General features: G+C 42.4%; 1 protein-coding gene across 1 annotated transcript in view; it reads left to right on the forward strand.

Annotated features, from left to right (window-relative positions):
- The window catches only part of LOC149290524 (uncharacterized), a 39,497-nt gene extending 22,086 nt beyond the window's left edge, over positions 1-17,411 (forward strand). The window contains exon 2 of the mRNA XM_089489362.1: positions 16,444-17,411. Within this exon, the coding sequence (XP_089345488.1) occupies positions 16,444-17,339 (896 nt within the window). The 3' untranslated portion in view covers positions 17,340-17,411. The remainder of the gene's footprint in view (positions 1-16,443) is intronic.
- Positions 17,412-19,567: the final 2,156 nt, after the last annotated feature.

The raw sequence follows: 19,567 nt of genomic DNA on the forward strand, positions 1-19,567 counted from the left end.
TTTCTGGGAATGGCAAAGGGGGCCTTGTTCCCTTTGGGGCATATCCTGCGGGAACTGAGGGTGGGGGCTAGGATTGGAAGAGGGTGGGGTTTTAGGTGTTGGGGTTTCAATGTATTCTTTGTCTTGGGGAGGGCAGTTCTGGTTTAAACATTGAATTTCTGATTATGTGTTCTCAATAAAGTTATTTGTTCTTTCAATGTGTTGGATTCTTTGATGCACAGAAGTTCTGAATTTGCACAAAATACACTTTATTCTTTCATCAGCCCTCAGCTCCATTCCCAGCCATAAGAAGAACAGAGGCAAACACACACAAACACATACCAAACAGACAGATAGAGCTATATGTACAAAGCAGAGCCTTCCTTCCTTCCCTTTCCCTCCTGAGTCCAGCTCCTCCTTGGGCTCCATTCTGGCATCCTCCAAGTCTCCTCAAAGGAAGGAAGGAAGGAAGGAAGGAAGGAAGGAAGGGTGCACTCCTTCCCTTTCCGCAAAGGCTCACAATGGAATAAGCCTCAGCAGCAGCAGCAGCAGCAAGGCCCTGGTGATCCCTGCACATGCTCAGGAGGGGCCTTTGGGGCATGTGCACATGCTCAGTCTCAGGCCCTGAGGCAATTGCTGCTCTCACAGTCTGTTCAGAGGGAGGAAGAGGTGGAAGTTGGGGAGAGAACTGTATGAGAAAAAGGGGGCAGGGGGCACTTGAGGAGAGGCATGGCAGGGTCCTTTAGATGTAAAAAGGGCTTTGATGAGTCCCTCCCTCCTGGAAAGTGGGGCAGAGGAGAGACCCTCCCTCCCTTCCTCCTCATTTGGGGGGAGATAAGGGCTCGCAAGCCCCCCTCTTTGGTCTCCCAATGGGGGCACCCTCTTCATCTCTGGAAAGAGGGTAGGCTCCCAGTAAAAAGACTTTTGTGACAAATAAAAAGAATCGGATAGCATCGGCTTCAATAGCACTGGAAACAATAGCTTTCTGGGGGGAAGGGGTTTTCCCTGGGGGAAGGGGGCTCTGTTTGTGGGGGAGAGAAGAGCCCAGATTAAGGCCAAAGCCAAAAGCAGGCATACAGAGGGAGCTCAAAGCCCCTTCTGGGGAGAGCAATACCCCCTTGGCAACTAGGCTTAGAGGCCCACAGGATCTGAATTAGCCCCCCCACACACACACACACACATCCTTTCCTTACCCTTCACAACAACCCTGCAAAGATCCCAGTGATCCTCCTCTGGGAACAAGCAGAAAGGACATGGAAACCATTGTTAGTTCTTTGCCTGAAAGTCCCCTTCCTTGAAGGGATGGAGGTTAAAGGAAGGAAAGAAGGAAAGTGCCAAGGGAAGAGATGGCATAAAGGGGGCTGCTGAAAGACAGGGGCCATTTGGATAGGAATCCCTCAGCAGCCATTTTGGGAAAGAGGGCTCTGCCTCTGGACAGAGAGACGGACAATGTGCTCATTTGGGGAAATGTTAAGGTCCCTCTATTGGGCCACATTCTCCTCTGCCCTGGAGCCTTCTTTTGAAGCCCCATAGACAGGGAAGATCTAGACCATGCCCTCCCCAGGAAAGGAAGCCCCCTCCCTTTGCAGGCCCCATAGACGGAGGGAAGATAAGAAGATTATAAAGAGGGGAAATCCCCTGGAGTGGACGGATATTATGAAATATTTCAAAGGGAACTAGTGGATCCACTATATAAATGGTTTGATTCTAATAATGCAGAGGGGATTCCAGACTCATGGGAGCTAGCGAGTATCTCTTTAATTCCTAAAGAAGGAAAGGACAGCTTGTTAATGACTAATTATAGACCAATAAGTTTGCTGAACACTGATTATAAGATATTCACACAAATACTTGCCAGCAGACTGAAGGGAATTTTGAATTTGACAATTGGGAAGGAGCAAAACGGGTTTTTACCAGGCAGATAGATTAGGATCAATATCAGAACGATTATAAATTGTCTTGAATTTTACCAGGTCAGTAATGAGAAAAAAAGTGCCATCATTGCTATTGACATGGAGAAAGCCTTCGACGGCGTGAGATGGGATTTTTTGATAGAAGTGGTAAAAAGTATGGAAATGGGAGACAATAAGGCAAATATATAATCGGCAAAGAGCTTAATTATCAACGGAGAAAGATCCCAAGGATGTATGATCAATAAGGGCACAAGGCAAGGATGCCCGATATCACCGCTCTTATTCTTAGAAGTGATGGAAATTTTGATTTGCTCTGTTAAAGGTAATCCAAATATAAAAGGGATTAACAGGAAAGGAAAGGAAACCAAGATAAGAGCGTTTGCGGATGACGTGGTAACAGTTTTGGAGGACCCAAATCAGGGCAGAGAACCGCTGCTACAGGAGCTAAACAAATTCGGCAGATTCACGGCACTGAAAATCAATAAAGACAAGACAGTGTTGATAACTAAAAGTATGACTGGAGAAGAGGTAGAGGAATGAAAGAGGAAACTGGGCTTCCAAGTAGGAAAGAAACTGAGGTGCTTAGGAATTTGGATCTCTAAAGACAATCATTATTTATGGGTATGGAAAGACATAAGAGAAAATTTAAGGAGAGGGAACTGGTTAAATCTTTCACTACTAGGCAGAATTGCCATAATCAAAATGGCACTTCTACAGAAAAGTATGTTTCTGCTACAAAATTTACCAATAGAGATTAAGGATAAGATATTTAAAGTTTGGGAAGCCAAGCTAAAAAGATTCATATGAAAAGGACACAAACCTCGGATTAAATGGGAAGAGCTCAAAGATGCTTCAGAGAGAGGGGCTATTTGCTTCCAGACTTCAGATTACATTATTGGGCATGTAATCTAATTTGGATCCAAAGAGGGATTAGATTAGAGGACAAAGAAATGCTTGATCTAGAGGCTGTGCAGTTGAGATTTGGTTGAAATGCCTTCTTATGTTATGAGAAGTTGGGGATGAATAAAGATTTCAATAATCATCCAATGAGGAAATCTTTACTACTCACTTGGAACAAGATTAAAAAGACATTTTATTTTAAGTTAGCACTTCGGACATCGGCCCAGGAGCCACTCTTTGGTAGATGGATAAGCATCAGAAATTGGCTCACTTACAAACATTGGCTTAAGAAGGATCAATCAGGGAATTGGCCGATAAGATCTAGGGAAGATATTAACAAGGATGGACATAATAGACAGTGGTTTAATTCCTACCAGCTAAAACAAAGATTTCTGGTAGACAACAAAACAATAGGGATCGAAGCTAGACTAAACGGATTGGATGATTTGTTCTGGCAACCTGATAAGAAAAAGATATCCAAATGACACAAACTACTGTTGAGCAGGAATATGGAACAGGAGACTGTAAAAGAGTATATGGGGAAATGGGTGCAGGATATGGGATGCAAAATGGAAATGGAAGAATGGCAAAACGCCTGGAATAGAACAAATAAATTTACAGTAGCGCAGGATCTAAAAGAGAATCACATGAAAATAATGAACAGGTGATATTACACCCCATGGAAGCTAAAACAACCCTTATAAATTATCACAGGGTAATTAATTGTTGGGGGTGTGATTGTGAAAAGGGAAACATCTATCATATATGGTGGCATTGCAGGGAAATTCAGAAATTTTGGAAGAAAGTACATGACTCAACACAGCAGATATTGGGAATAAAATTCCCAATGAGCCCTAAATTGTACTTACTCAATATAACTTCGATTTTAAGCCCACAGGACGAAAGACAATATTGGAGGATTATATTATAACTTGTAACAGCAGCTAGAATTGAAATAGCAAAGTTATGGAAGTCAGATGAGACTCAAAGACGGGAAAATTGGATGCAGAGAGTTAATGATTACAGGGAACTGGACAAACTCTCTTGTAGGGCTCAGAATTAGGATATGGAAAAAGAGAAGAGGAATGGGAAAAGAATGGAACTGAAATCTGAAGCTCATTGAGGTCTGAATTAACTGGAATTGAATCTACAAAGTCTGTTCTTCAAACATTTGTTTAAATGTGTATTTTTATTTCCTGATTAATTATAGGTCAGTAGAAGAAAGTTTGAGTCTCCTGCTTAAAGTAAAGCATGATAAAGAAGGAATCGAATACTGCGAAGTTATGCATATGGTATTTTGACAATAGATAAGAACATAAATGAAAACTGATATTATCAGTAAGCAATTGGGATATATTGTGTTCATACGTTTTAGAGTTGTGCATAAAATGTGTGTTTAAAAGCAGGGTTCGGTTATAATATTATGAAAGTGAGCTCCTTGAAAGGCCAAGAAGACAGAAAGCAGAAAGTGGGTCCAAGGAAACGGAAAGATTTGTGACAGTGATGTTATGGATACTGGATTTGTATCGTTTTTTCTATTTTTATGACTCAGAAAATAATAAAGATTATATAAACGTCAAATTTGTAATGAAGATTACTATGTATTGGGGAAAGAAATGGTAATATCTGGGGGAATATGTACAAAGGATTTACATTGAAAAGGGGAGGGAATAATTCCAGTTCAAAATAAAATTGGTATAGGTCAAGTATGAAGACAAATAGAGAATTATGGACTCTCATCCATAGAGTCGCCATGAGTCTAAATCGACTTGAGGGCAGCTAAGAACAAGAAAAGATGTAAAGACTAATTAGCCAGAGATAAAAGAGGATTATTTAAAGAAAGGAGCTAGCTGTCACTTTAGGTTTGGAAGTTTATTCTAATGTATTTTGCATTTAGAATTATATGTATATATGGCATTCCTATGTATGTTTGGTAATTTAAAGGTTGTTCATTTTTTTGTTATAAGTATTATACATGTTTTTAATTCATCTTTATTTAAGTTTCCAAATACATAAAACACAACCAATACATAATCCAAATAAAAATAGCCTGTAAAAGCAAATCTGAGTCTTGACTGGTCATTTGGGACCCTCTTAAGTCTTCCTTTTCCGTCTTCTGAATCTGAGCCCATTTGAATGTCCTTCGCCTTGAAACCTCCCTCCGAAATATGATGTCTAGCTGTGAATTATTCTTTTACAATTTAAGTAAAAAAAGAAAGAAACTGCAATTTTTTTCTTTCAATTTTACAAAGAAATTTTGTCTACTTCTCTTACTATTTTGTAAGGTTAACAACAACTGAAGAAATATATATTTATACAGATGTTTACATCAATTTCATTGTATGGATCTCTCTCTATTGTTTTTAATATACACAGTGAGTCATTCAATCATTCTTTGTTGACCTGGGATTTATATAAGAAAGCAAAGAGAAACAGAATATTCTTATATTCAATTTTTAACATGCATAGCATAATATTCTTAAAGATACTTAAATTTCATTCTCCCAAATCCACTGAGAACAGTAAAAAGAGAGGACTTTGATTAGTCCTCCACTAGCGACAAGTTTAATTCCCATTCTTTTCCCCACTTTATCAAAACTTTCTTCCACTCCTCCTTTCTTCTGCCTTTATCATGATTTTGGGCTATACATGAAAGTCTATCCAATTCCTTGGACTCATTTACTTTCCCAGGTTTCCCAAGTTGGTCTCTTATCAGATTTCCATAATTTAGCTATTTCTGTTCTAGCTGCCGTCAAAAAATATGTATTTTAATACAATAAAGATTTAAAAAAGAAACCTTCTGGGTGACCTTGGGGAAGTCGCACTCTCTCAGCCTCAAGGGAAGGCAATGGCAAAGCTCCTCTGAACAAATCTTGCCAAGAACAACCCAGGATAGCGTCGCCATAAGTCAGAAACCACTTCAAGACACACAACAAAAACAACGGTTGTTTTAATGGTTAGAACCTGCCTTGTGTCCCAAATCGGGGGAAGCAGAATATTAATGAAAATGGCAAGACTAAGAAGGGGTTCCCAATCCTGAGAGCAGCCCCCAAGCAGCCCTCTCCTGCCTTCCCCTCAAATGCACCTGAGAGTTTCCTGGGACAGCAACCAGGGCCTCCCCAGAAGATCCCAAAACCAGGACAAGTTTCATGCAGGAAAGTAGAGGAAAATCGGTTGCAAAATACGTCTCTGGCACATTTCTTGAATGAGGAAGTACTAGAGTATCTCAGATGACAGCCTGCTCCCTTACGGCTGAGGAAGGCCTCTTGTCTTGAAACGTCCTCCATCAATTCCCAAAGACAGGGATAACAGCACTTTATTCAGTTTCATATCATCTATTTTAGCATGTCTCCTAGAGCAGATATATTGGAGGGAGTTTGTGTCTTGTAATTGTTCCTTTTGTTGTTTTGTTGTAGCCCATTCTTAATTATATGTATTGTCATTGTACTGAAGCCTTTGTGTAACTGTACTCACAATTGCCCTTGTTTATATACAGTCATTCTGTATTACTTACATTAGTAGGTTATTCATAGTAATAAACTGAAATTAGTTTTTACATTATCATTGTTTAGATGTTATTCTGCATTACATCAGTATGTTATTCAGACTAGATAAATTGAAGCTGATTTGTGTATTGTAATTGTTCTTTGTATACATACCTTTTCCTCTCATTACATAGCATTACTTTCTTATTACATGTTTCACGTTCACTTAGAATCATAGAATCATAGAGTTGGAAGCGACTACAAGGGCCATCCAGTCCAACCCCATTCTGCCATGCAGGAACTCTCAATCAAAGCATCCCCGACAGATGGCCATCCAGCCTCTCTTTAAAGACCTCCAAGGATCACTGCACTCCGAGGAAGGAGTGTGTCCCAATGTCGAACAGCCCTCACTGTCAGGAAATTCCTCCTAATGTTGAGCTGGAATCTCTTTTCCTGTAGATTGCATCCATTGTTCAGGGTCCTAGTCTCTGGAGCAGCAGAAAACAAGCTTACTCTCTCCTCAATATGACATCCCTTCAAATATTTAAACAGGGCTCTCATATCACCTTCTCTTCTCCAGGATAAACATTCCCACTCCCTCATATGGCATGGATTCCAGATCCTTCACCATTTTAGTCGCCCTCCTTTGGACACGCTGCAGTTTCTCAATGTCCTTTTTGAATTGTGGGGCCCAGAACTGGACACAATATTCCAGGTGGGGCCTGACCAAAGCAGAATAGAGTAGCACTATTACTTCCCTTGATCTAGACACTATACTTCTATTGATGCAGCCTAAAATCGCATTGGCCTTTTTAGCTGCCTCATCACACTGTTGACTCATGTTAAACTTGTGGTCTACTTGGACCCCTAGATCCATTTCATAAGTATTTTCATTCAGCCAGGTGTACCTCATCCTATATCTCTGCATTTCATATTTCCACCCTAAGTGCAATACCTTACATTTCTCCATGTTGAATGTCATTTTGTTAGCTTTAGCCCAGCTTTCTAGTCTATTCAGAACATTTTGAATTTTGATCCTGTCTTCTGGGGTATTAGCTACTCCTCGTAATTTGGTTTCATCTGCAAATTTGATAAGTATGCCCCCAATTCTGTCATCCAAGTCCTTGATAAAGATGTTGAATAGCACTGGGCCCTGGACAGAGCCCCACTGGACACCCCACTGGTCACTTCTCTCCAGGATTAAAGGAGCCACTGTTGAATATCCTTTGGGTTTGGCCAGTCAACCAATTACAAATCCATGTAACAGTTGCCTTGTCCAGCTTGTTTCATGTTTTTGTTTTATATACTCTTTAATTTGGTTAACTGCTATTAAGGGACATAGCTATGAGAGTCTATGATATGGGGTGCACTATAAACTTTTAATAAATGAACAGGCATTTCAATTCTATATATTCATATTATCAGACATAACTCCAGAGAATGTTAGCCTTTTGGATGCCATAATGTTCCTCTCCTTCTTCAGAGCAAGAAGCAACACTTCAGCTGCCTTCTAGAAGAGAAAGCAAAAAGGCTTCCAAAACAACCGAAGCCTTGGGCAAGTCACACTCTCTCAGCCTCAGAGGATGGCCATGGGAAACCCACTCTGAAGGAACCTGCCAAGAAAACCCTTTCAGAGACTCCCATAAGGTCACTATAAGACCTGGAAACAACTGGAAGGCAGACACCAAGAACAACATTGGGAAATAGGTGCAAGCCTTGCCTTGTAATGACTGGGATCCAGTCAATGGAGGTCTTCTTCAGGCAGAAGAGGGAGGTTTATGCAAATGCAGAATGACATCACTGCTACGGAAGGCTCTCTTGACCAATCAGAGAGCAAGATGAAGGTTCTTCTGGAAGCTTCCGTGAGAAGGAGATATAAGGCCTGAGAGACCAAGAGACAGTTGGGGGAATTGTGTCGGTTGGAGATCGAGAGAGAGAGTTAAAGAGCGGATCTTGGAAGTTAGTCTCAGAATTGGACGCTTAGGTCTATTTATTTGTTTTAAAAGCTTGCATGAATTGAATATTATATACTTACAAATATTGTACCTCAAAGACTCTTAATATCTTGTATGACTTATATTTTAGTTATATTTTATTATTTATAATAAACATCTCCTTGGAGTATCTTCTACTCAACGCTCATTTTACACGTATCTTGGCTCGGTTGATGCTTGGGAGGATCAGTAAAGAAGTAGAAATAAGGTTCCTTAACTGGTCCCAGTGTAGGTTAAGGGAAACCCTTTTATAATTCACTGGATGATGGCAGCGAGATTTAAGGAATTTAAGGGTCTGCTGGGCTAAGAGCTATAATGTCTAAATGTCTAATTAACAATTTGTAAGCCACTCTGGTAGCCTTTTGGCTGAAGAGAGGTTATAAAACTATTATTATTATTATTATTATTATTATTACAGGGCCGCGGTTTGGCTGCTTGGACCACCGGAGATCATCAGAGTGAGTCAGTTGGAAAAGCCCATCTCACTCCAGAAAATAAAGGTACTTGAGGAGTTTGAACTCTACGTCTTTCTGTAATAATAGCTACAAAACTGATAATAGCATTTGGGACATTTAGTCTTTTAAAAACAAATATGGCAGATTTAAATGCTGCTTTAAAACCTCTTTCCATTTGCCAGGTTTGCGCTGGTTTTGGGGGAAATGAGAAACTGTTGGGAGGGAGGGACTGCCAACAGAATTAGGAGATGCATTGCAGGCTATGGACAGTTTGCGGCCAAGTAAGGTCCAAAACACATGGCAGCAATAGTCCAGTTTGAGAGCGCTTTAACTGCCCTGGCCCAGTGCTAGGGAATCCTGGGAATTGGAGTTTATTGAGGCACCAGAGCCCTCTGACAGAGAAGGCTCAATGTCTCACAAAACTACATCTCCCACAATACCCTAGCACTGATCCAGGGCAGTTAAAGCAATCTCAGATTGGATTATTGCTGCAGTGTGTTTGGGACTTAGGTGACCCTTGGCAAGTCACACTCTCTCAGCCTCAGAGGATGGCAATGACATCCCCTCTCTGAATAAACCTGCCAAGGAAACCCCATGATAAGTTTGCCTTAGGGTTGCCATAAATTAGACTTGAAGACACACATGAAGAACAGAAAAAAGTCTGGTATTATTTCTCAGGTTGTACATGGGAATGGGAGGCAGTGTGGTGCAATGGTTTGAGTGTTGGGTTACAACTCTGGAGTCCAGGCTCCAGTGCCCCACTCCTCCATGAAACCAGCCGGGTCCCTTGGGCAAGAAGTCACACTCTCTCAGCCTCAGAGGAAGGCAATGGCAAACCTCCTCTGAACAACTCTTGCCAAGAAAACCCCAGGGAAGGCTCCCCAGAAGTCGGCAATGACTTAGAGCCACTCCACAAAAAACTACAAAGCCTCACGAAAGAGCCAGCGGTGGTTTAGTGGCTGGAGCATTGGACTATGACCCTGGAGCCCAGGGTCCGAATGCCCTCTTGGCCACAGAAATCCACTGAGTGACCTTAGGCAAGAAGTCACACTCTCTCAGCCTCAGAGGGAGGCACTTGCAAAACCACTTCTGGACAAATCTTGCCAAGAAAAGCCTTCAATGGACTTCCCTTAGGGTCACCATAAGTCAGAAACAACTTAGAAGCACACAACGACAACAAGAGCAGTAACAGCACTAACACAAGGCAGCTTGGGAGAAAAGAAGGAAGGAAGGAAGAAGGAAAGTAACAAAGAAAGAAAGAAAGAAAGAAGACTTGGGAGTTGTAGTCCTCGGTTGAGAGGGATTGGAGTAGCCTTACTGCAGGGCAGGACCAGTGTTGGTAAGAAGCCTTGAACTTATTTCCCGGCATGTTTTACCAAAATCCATGGAATCCACCCCATATTACACGGAATATTCAGTCAAAATCCCTTGAAAGTTCCCGTAATGTTAATAATAATAATAATAATAATAATAATAATAGGATTTATTTATATTTTTATTAATATGGTGGATCTTTAGCAAATAAATGTAAACCTAATTGAATAAAAATAATTGTAACTTATTTCAACTCTCAAAATTACCATTGGACCAAACAAAGAATCTTTCAGTCCTTCTAATACCTTTAAGATACTTATTTGGAAATGAAGGGGGGCCAGGAAGATTTATGCAAAATAGAAACGTGTTCAGCTGCAACCACACTGCAGAAATAATCCAGTTTGACACCCCTTTAATTGCCAAGGCTCGGTGCTATGGAATCCTGGGAATTCTAGTTCTGTGAGACATTGAACCTTCTCTCTCAGCAAACTCTGGTATGATAACAAACTACAATTACTGGGACTTCATAGCACTGGGCCATGGCAGTTAAAACGGTATGAAACTGGATTGTCTCTGGAGTGAAGATGCAGTCTGAGTTGGTTCCAAGACACACTGCAGAAATAATCCAGTTCAAGACCACTTTAGCTGCCGTGGCTCAGTGCTAGGGAACCCTGGGAATTGTAGTTTTGTGAGAAAGAGCTCTGGTGCCACAATAAACTACAATTCCCATACATCTGAGGAAGTACGCTTAAGTCTAGGAAAGCTCATGCTGCCAACTTTTCTTTTAGTGAGTCTCAAATGTGCTACTCTATCTATCTATCTATCTATCTATCTATCTATCTATCTATCATCATCATCACCATTATTATTATCATTATTAAATTCAAATGCAGCTGAAAAAGTGGACTTAAATTGGCAATGCTGATATACTGTAGAGACTCTTTCTCTGGGGCTGTGATCTGGAAGCGTGGAGGCAATTCCCTTGTCAAATCAGGGAATCCTGGGAATTGTAGTTTGTTGTGACACGTATGTATATATATATATATACAGTATATGTATGTGTATATATGTCTGTGTGTGTGTGTGTGTGTGTATATATATATATATAATGTGTGTATATGTGTGTCTGTATGTCTGTGTGTGTGTGTGTGTGTGTGTGTATATATATATATATATAAAATGTGTGTATATGTGTGTCTGTATGTCTGTGTGTGTGTGTGTGTGTGTATCTGTGTGTGTTTATGCATGTTCAACTGAGGACTCAGAGAAGGTTCTAGAACATACTCCATAGTCACAAACAGCACACAAAATGGCTGCCAGAACACAAAATGGCCGCCAGTGTGGCTGAGGCTCCAAGGTCCCTCAGTACCTCCTGCCTTGTTCCATATTAACTGCAGGAGGAGCCTGTGAGGGTGGGGCAGGGGGGCGGGGTCTTCCAGCTCCTCTTCCCCCATTGGCCAGAATGAAGAAGGGGAGGAGCTTCTGCCTCTCTATTTAGCTCTGCACGCGGAAGAGTGAGTGAGAAGGGGACAGAGGGAGGGAGGGAGGGAGGGAGGGAGGGAGGGAGCGAGGGAGCGAGGGAGCGAGCGAGCAAGCAAGCAAGCAAGCAAGCAAGCAAGCAAGCAAGCAAGCAAGCAAGCAAGCAAGCAAGCAAGCAGAGACAGAGACAGAGACAGAGACAGAGACAGAGACAGAGACAAGGAGGAAGGAAGGAGGCAGAGAGAGAGGGGAGAGGGAGCAGAGGGACAAGGCCTGGAAGTGGTAGGTTTCACTACTGCACTGAGGCCTCCAGGTGCTGAACCAGAGCTGGCCATTTTGTGTTCTGGAGGCCATTTTGTGCTGCTTGTGACTGTGGGGAATAATATTCCGGAACCTTCTCTGAGGCCTCAGTTGAACAGAGTCCTCTCTTTCTCTCCTGAGGCTCCAGAGTCGGAAGGAGGCCAGGCTCCTTGGGCCAAAAGGAAGGAAGTGTGTCTCTTTGTGTGTCTTTTGTGTGTCTTTTCTGAGAGGGTTTTGTTATTACACAGCTCTGCTCCTTCTGGGGAACATGGGTTTTAAAAGGGATCAGAAATGGGGAGGAGAGTTTTAATACAAGCCTTATTCTTCTTCTTCACAAACATTGGACTTTGGCTTCTAAGAGGAGGCTTGTCCCCCCAAAAAGGCCAAAAGTGGCTCCTTTGGGAGGTTTTAAAAGTCTCCCCAGTTTCCTTATTAATAGATTTTCAGGCAAGAAGGAAGGAGACAGACCAGAATAACTCATATTACCAAGAATGAAACATAAAACAAACAACAAAAATAAGGATTATAGACTAAAACAAACTACTTAATTTTTTAAAGGAAAACCATTATTAGGAGGGTAAAAACAAGACATGGGTGCTTCTATCCTTTTACAATCGACTCGGGATGTATCTGCACTGCAGAAATAATCCAGTTTGAAACTCCTGGCTTCATTCTATGGAATCCTGGGATTTGTAGTTTGTTGTGGCATGAGAACTCTCTGGCAGAGAAGGCTAAGTGTCCTAAAGGTAAAATCCCAGGATTCCATAGCACTGAGCAGTTAAAGCGGTGTCAAAGTGCCTTATTTCCATAGTGTGCATGCAGCCTTCTTCTGAAAGGGGCTGATGCTGGGGAAAAGCACTGGCGACCTTTGCAGGTTTCAGCAGATGGTTTATTTATTTATGATGGACTGATTTCACATCTATCTATGGGGACATAGCCAGGGGCCTCTCTAATTCCCCATCCCCTAATCCCCCCCCCCTCTAATAAGGCATGGAGTATCTGTTGAGTAGGGGAGCTGAAGTAAATCTATGCTAGGTCCAGGGAGCTTTCTTTGGTGGAGAGGGAGGAAGGGGATGCCCACCTCTGCATTGGGCCAAAGGAGGCATTTGTCACCTGCGTATGTCTCCAGCAGGATGCTGTTCTTTGTGTCTTTGAGTGCTGCAGGGTTTCTTGCAAGTCAATCCTAATCCTGGTCCCTTTTCTCAGGACCTTCATCTCGGCCTCCTTGGACACGGCTTTGGGCCTCTCTTGCTGGGCGTGACCAAGTGCAGGGCCACCAGGACCCCCTGCCCACCTGATGGCCGAAACAGAGGCCAAGCGGAGGGAGTCGGGCTCCAACAGAAAGAGGCTCCTGAGGTACAACAGCTCTTTGGTAAGTTGCCATCCTTACTATTAGTTTCATCTATGTCTGGTCCGGCTCATGAAAGCAAGCAGAGAACATACTGTCCCAGTTTGGCAGAAAGAGTCCTGGGTAATCCTCTGTCACCTCATTTTTTCAGGGGCTTAGAAAATGTCCTATTTCTCTCTCCTCCTCCCACTTTCCCCATTCTCCTCAGGTCAGTTCAGTTGCTGAAAAATTTGTTCCAAGTTCAAAAGAGTGTTCATCCCTTCCACTCAAAAGAGGGGAGAAGGGAGGAGAGGAGGAAGCAGGGTCTTGCCCTTGCCAGGAGACGGAGGCAAAAGCAAACTGCGGTACCCTTCCTCGCTTGTGTGATCTTTATCATACAACTTTGGCCATCTTGACCACCTTCTGGTGTTGCTTAGCCACATGTGTCTTGCTTTCCCCATCTGTGAAATGCTGGGGGATATGGAAGAATATCTCTGGACCTAAACTGAGGGTGGGCCCAGTGGCCCTCAAACCCAGAGCACTCCCCAGAACTGTTTTTAACAATGAAATATACCTCTGAAATTAGGTGAGATATGGCTAAATGCACTATAATTCATTGGTGACTAAATGTACTATACATGTTGGGATACTCAGTATCCTAATCAATCAATAATATTCCAGAAATGGCCTAAATTATATTCTTTATTATATTGTATATTATATTGATAGGATTCGAGACAAACTGGATCTCAAAGGCTGCAGCTTTTTTCTGGCTTGCAGAATTTAAAGTTTATTTCCTGGACTGAATTCTAAAGTGATCAAATAATATTTGCAATGCACCATGTGCTTTCCTCCGCTTTTGTTTAGTCACTCTCTGGATGAGGGCTATTTTCTGTTGCAGGTGACCTTTGCGGATGTGGCGGTATATTTCACCGAAGAGGAATGGAAAATGTTGACGAAGAAGCAGAAACTTATGTACAGTAATGTGATGATGGAGAATTACGAGAATGTGGCCTCTGTGGGTAAGGAACCTGAATCCATTGCCCTTCCTGTTAAGACTGAGGGCCCTTTCATAATTCACTGTCAGAGTGCTATGATTCCACTTTAGAATTATAGAATCAAAGAGTTGAAACAGACCACAAGGATCATCCGTTTCAGTCTTCTGCCATGCAGGAATAGACATTCAAAGCACCCCCCAAGAGATGGCCATCCAACTTCTGTTTAAAGACCTCCAAAGAAAGAGACTCCACCAAACTCTGAGGGAGTATATTCCACTGTTGAAGAGCCCTTACTGTCAGGAAGTTCCTCCTAAAGGTTAAGTGGAATCTCTTGTCCCTGTGGCTTGCATCCATTGTTCCATGTCCTTTTCTCTGGAGTAGCAGAAAGCAAGCCTGCTCCATCCAGAATATGACATCTCTTCAAATATTTGAACCGGGCTGTCATATCCACTCTTAACCTTCTCTTCTCCAAGCTAAATATACCCAGCTCCCTAAGTCGTTCCTCAGAGAACATGGTTTCCAGACCATTCACCATTTTGGTTTCCCTCCACTGGACATGCTCCAGCTTCTCAACATCTGTTTGAATTGTGGTGCCCAGAACTGGACACAGGATTATTGCAAGAGAGCCCTAACCAAAACAGAATAGAGTGGCACTATTACTTCCCTTGATCTTGACACTATACTCCTATTGATACAGCCTAGGATCACATTGGCCTTTTTAGCTGCTGCATAACACTGTTGACACATGTTCAACTTGTTCTCTACTACCATTCCTAGTTCCCTTTCACACGTAATTTAATTGTCATAACAACTTCTTATGGAATCTTGGAATTTCTAGTTTTAGGGAGGTACTATTGTTCTCCACTTTGTAAGGTTTCTAAATATCCAATGCTAAACTGCCAATTCTGGAATGTTGTGGGACGCAAGTGCTATGCTTTTAGGGGATTTTGGTACTTAGTTCAATAGAGCGAAATAGTTTTACTGGGGCAATAGTGACCTCTGGACTCAGCCAATCTATAGCAGGTCCTGAATCAAACAGATCTTCAGAGGCATTTGAAATAGGTTTTTGTGTTTTATTTAGGGGGAAAGCAAAACACACAGACACATACATAGAAGTGTTCATGCACACACTCAAGAACTAGGTAACAAAGGTGGAGTGGTGAATAGATGTAAGGCTTTGATAATGGTGATACGTTATCTATCCAGATCTTTATTCCAATTGTTGAGGATTTGAAATAAGGAGAGGTCCGTAGTTCCCATGACAATTGGGGTTGGTGAGTGCATTGAGGTGTTTAGCCATGAAAACAAACAGAGTGTCTATCTGTAACTGGACTGACACCGAAGAACAGCAAGTCGGGGCTGATATTTATACTGAAATTGGTTTCTGCTTGGGAGCAGAAACTGTGAGTTCAGAAAGGTTTATATCACTTTAGAATATTTCCTTTGTGGGGGAAGAATGGTGTGAAACGAATTGAATGCAATGGGTGTTGGATGCAAATACATCAGACAAAAGGCATTAGCTCACCGGCTCTCAGATTCTTGTTGGCTCTGAATTTTGATCGCGTTCACAAGCCAATGTACGCTACAATCTGAGGGTGATGCACCAAATACAGCTCAAAAATATCATAGCAGAGTACGGAAGCAAATATCCAGATATAGGCATTTGCAATGCACTGACCACTTTTCACACTTAAAAATAAGTCACAAACACAGTCGATTTCATTGAAATCCTTGGAGGTTCTCTATCTTGAGTTGCAAAATAATACAAATATTTGCAAGCTCTCCTCTCCAACTTCCATCAACTTCACCATCTCTTGCTCACACAACTCAGATCCAATCCACTCCAATCCTCATGTGAGCTGCATACTGTATTGGTTGTGAGTCATCTCCTGGTGCCACATAGCATGAAACATCCTTTGCAGTTAGCTTGCATATGCCATGTGCTCTGACTCAGCAGTCTATGGCCGTCTCACAGGATATGATGCCACCTGTCAATCAAAGTATTTTTGCACATGTTTAATTAAATATTTTTTTTCAACAGTCCTTTGACTATCTTCTTCCACTGATTCCCTCAAGGCAGTCCCCATACAGTCTCTTCTTTGCTAGCTCCTATGAGTAAGAATGCAACCATTCAATGGATTTAGAGGCATAAGCAGCAGGGTCAGGCTTGGCTTACTCACAGCAACTTTATTAATTTAATCTCTAAGAAGGAGGGATTAATGAGGGCTAAATCATGTGGTAACACCCTCCTTTGTTAAGTCTGATTTTCAGTCTCATCTGTAATTGTCCTTCTTTACAGAAAAACATTTGAGTCATGAGAGAGTCCACACAGGAAAGAGGTCACAAAAATGCCAGCATTGTGGGAAATGTTTTCCTTTCCAGTCAGTCCTTGTCATACATCAGAGAGTCCACACCGGGCAGAAGCCATACAAATGCCAGCGTTGTGGGAAATGTTTTTCTCGGAAGTCAATCCTAATGATACATCAGAGAGTCCACACAGGAGAGAAGCCATACAAATGCCAGCGTTGTGGGAAATGTTTTTCTCAGAAGTCAGACCTAGTGAGACATTATAGAGTCCACACAGGAGAGAAGCCATACAAATGCCAGCATTGTGGGAAATGTTTTTCTCGTAAGTCAACCCTAATGATACATCAGAGAGTCCACACAGGAGAGAAGCCATACAAATGCCAGCGTTGTGGGAAATGTTTTTCTCGGAAGTCAATCCTAATGATACATCAGAGATTCCACACAGGAGGGAAGCCATACAAATGCCAGCATTGTGGGAAATGTTTTCCTTGGAAGTCATACCTAGTGAAACATCAGAGAGTCCACACAGGAGAGAAGCCATACAAATGCCAGCGTTGTGTGAAATGTTTTTCTCAGAAGTCAGACCTAGTGAGACATCAAAGAGTCCACACAGGAGAGAAGCCATACAAATGCCAGCGTTGTGGGAAATGTTTTTCTCAGAAGTCAGACCTAGTGAAACATCAGAGAGTCCACACAGGAGAGAAGCCATACAAATGCCAGTGTTGTGGGAAATGTTTTTCTGAGAAGTCACACCTAGTGACACATCAGAGAATCCACACAGGAGAGAAGCCATACAAATGCCAGCATTGTGGGAAATGTTTTTCTCGGAAGTCACACCTAACGGCACATCAGAGAGTCCACAGAGGAGAGAAGCCACACAAATCCTAACATTATATTTGTCAATAACGAATACAAAAAATACAGAATACAGAAAAGGCCCTTGTGATCTTATTTGTAAAATTTCTCTGTCAATATTTCTGTATGTTTTCAAGTTGAATTTTGTTAAGTTTAGATTTTAATTGCCAATAGTATAGATAATTGCTTTGGGTTGTCAATTTGGCTGGGGATTGTGGGTTGTGGTATAGGTTAGGTAGATGGGAGGTTGGGATTTGTTGCAGCTGGTTAGCATAGTTATGGGAATTATAGCTTTTGCAATGTGTGGGATTTTGGCTTAAGAAAGGTGGGGGCAGGTATTAACAGAAAGGGCTAGTTTCTGGGAATGGCAAAAGGGGGCCTTGTTACCTGTGAGGCGGAGACTGTGGGAATTGAAAGTGGGGGCTAGGTTTGGCAGAGGGTGATGTTTTAGGTTTTAGGGGTTTTAATATATTGTTTGTATTGGAGTGGTCAGTTCTGGCTTAAACACTGAATTTCTATGTGTTCTCAATAAAGTTCTTTACTGTTTCAACACACTTGACTTTGATGCACAGAATTTCTGAATTTGCCCAAAAATGACCCTTTCTTTTCTCCTCAGTTCTCATCTCCATTCCCAGCCATAAGAACAGCACAGACACACAGACACAAACATACAGGATACACAGAGAGAGCTATATTTCCAAAGCAGAGCCTTCCTTTCCTGCCTTTCCCTCCTGAGTAGGGTTGCCATAAGGCAGGACCTCCAAGCCGGGACAAATGTAGGACAAATGTAGAGCCACATTTTCAAATGTAGGACACGTTTTTATAAAAAATGGAGGACACATGAAAAAAATTGATAATTTTTTTAAAATGTTAATATAAATCCATGTTTCTTAGGCATGCTCAAAATGGAGGACATTTTGGCATTATTCCTAGACAGAAGGCTGAAATGTACGTCTCTTTCTGGCCAAACACCCCCCCTGCCCAAATCTACATTTCCCACTCCCAAGCAGGCATAGCATTTGCAAGATCACAGGCAGCCCCTTGTGCCACTGCGAACTACATTTCCATTTGCAAGATCACAGGCAGCCCCTTGTGCATTTGCAAACTACATTTCCATTCGCAAGATCACAGGCAGCCCCTTGTGCCATTGCAAACTACATTTCCATTCGCAAGATCACAGGCAGCCCCTTGTGCCATTGCAAACTACATTTCCATTTGCAAGATCACAGGCAGCCCCTTGTGCCATTGCAAACTACATTTCCATTCGCAAGATCACAGGCAGCCCCTTGTGCCATTGCAAACTACATTTCCATTTGCAAGATCACAGGCAGCCCCTTGTGCCACTGCAAACTACATTTCCATTCGCAAGATCACAGGCAGCCCCTTGTGCCACTGCAAACTACATTTCCATTCGCAAGATCACAGGCAGCCCCTTGTGCCACTGCAAACGACATTTCCATTTGCAAGATCACAGGCAGCCCCTTGTGCCACTGCAAACGACATTTCCATTTGCAAGATCACAGGCAGCCCCTTGTGCCACTGCAAACTACATTTCCATTTGCAAGATCACAGGCAGCCCCTTGTGCCACTGCAAACGACATTTCCATTCGCAAGATTACAGGCAGCCCCTTGTGCCACTGCAAACGACATTTCCATTCGCAAGATCACAGGCAGCCCCTTGTGCCACTGCAAACGACATTTCCATTCGCAAGATCACAGGCAGCCCCTTGTGCCACTGCAAACGACATTTCCATTCGCAAGATCACAGGCAGCCCCTTGTGCCACTGCAAACGACATTTCCATTTGCAAGATCACAGGCAGCCCCTTGTGCCACTGCAAACTACATTTCCATTTGCAAGATCACAGGCAGCCCCTTGTGCATTTGCAAACGACATTTCCATTTGCAAGATCACAGGCAGCCCCTTGTGCATTTGCAAACGACATTTCCATTTGCAAGATCACAGGCAGCCCCTTGTGCCACTGCAAACTACATTTCCATTCGCAAGATCACAGGCAGCCCCTTGTGCCACTGCAAACTACATTTCCATTTGCAAGATCACAGGCAGCCCCTTGTGCATTTGCAAACGACATTTCCATTTGCAAGATCACAGGCAGCCCCTTGTGCCACTGCAAACGACATTTCCATTCGCAAGATCACAGGCAGCCCCTTGTGCCACTGCAAACGACATTTCCATTTGCAAGATCACAGGCAGCCCCTTGTGCCACTGCAAACTACATTTCCATTTGCAAGATCACAGGCA

This window comes from Sceloporus occidentalis, unplaced genomic scaffold, assembly GCF_023333645.1.
Source record: "Sceloporus occidentalis isolate IW3139 unplaced genomic scaffold, rSceOcc1.0.p SCAF_39, whole genome shotgun sequence".
Lineage (NCBI taxonomy): Eukaryota > Metazoa > Chordata > Lepidosauria > Squamata > Phrynosomatidae > Sceloporus > Sceloporus occidentalis.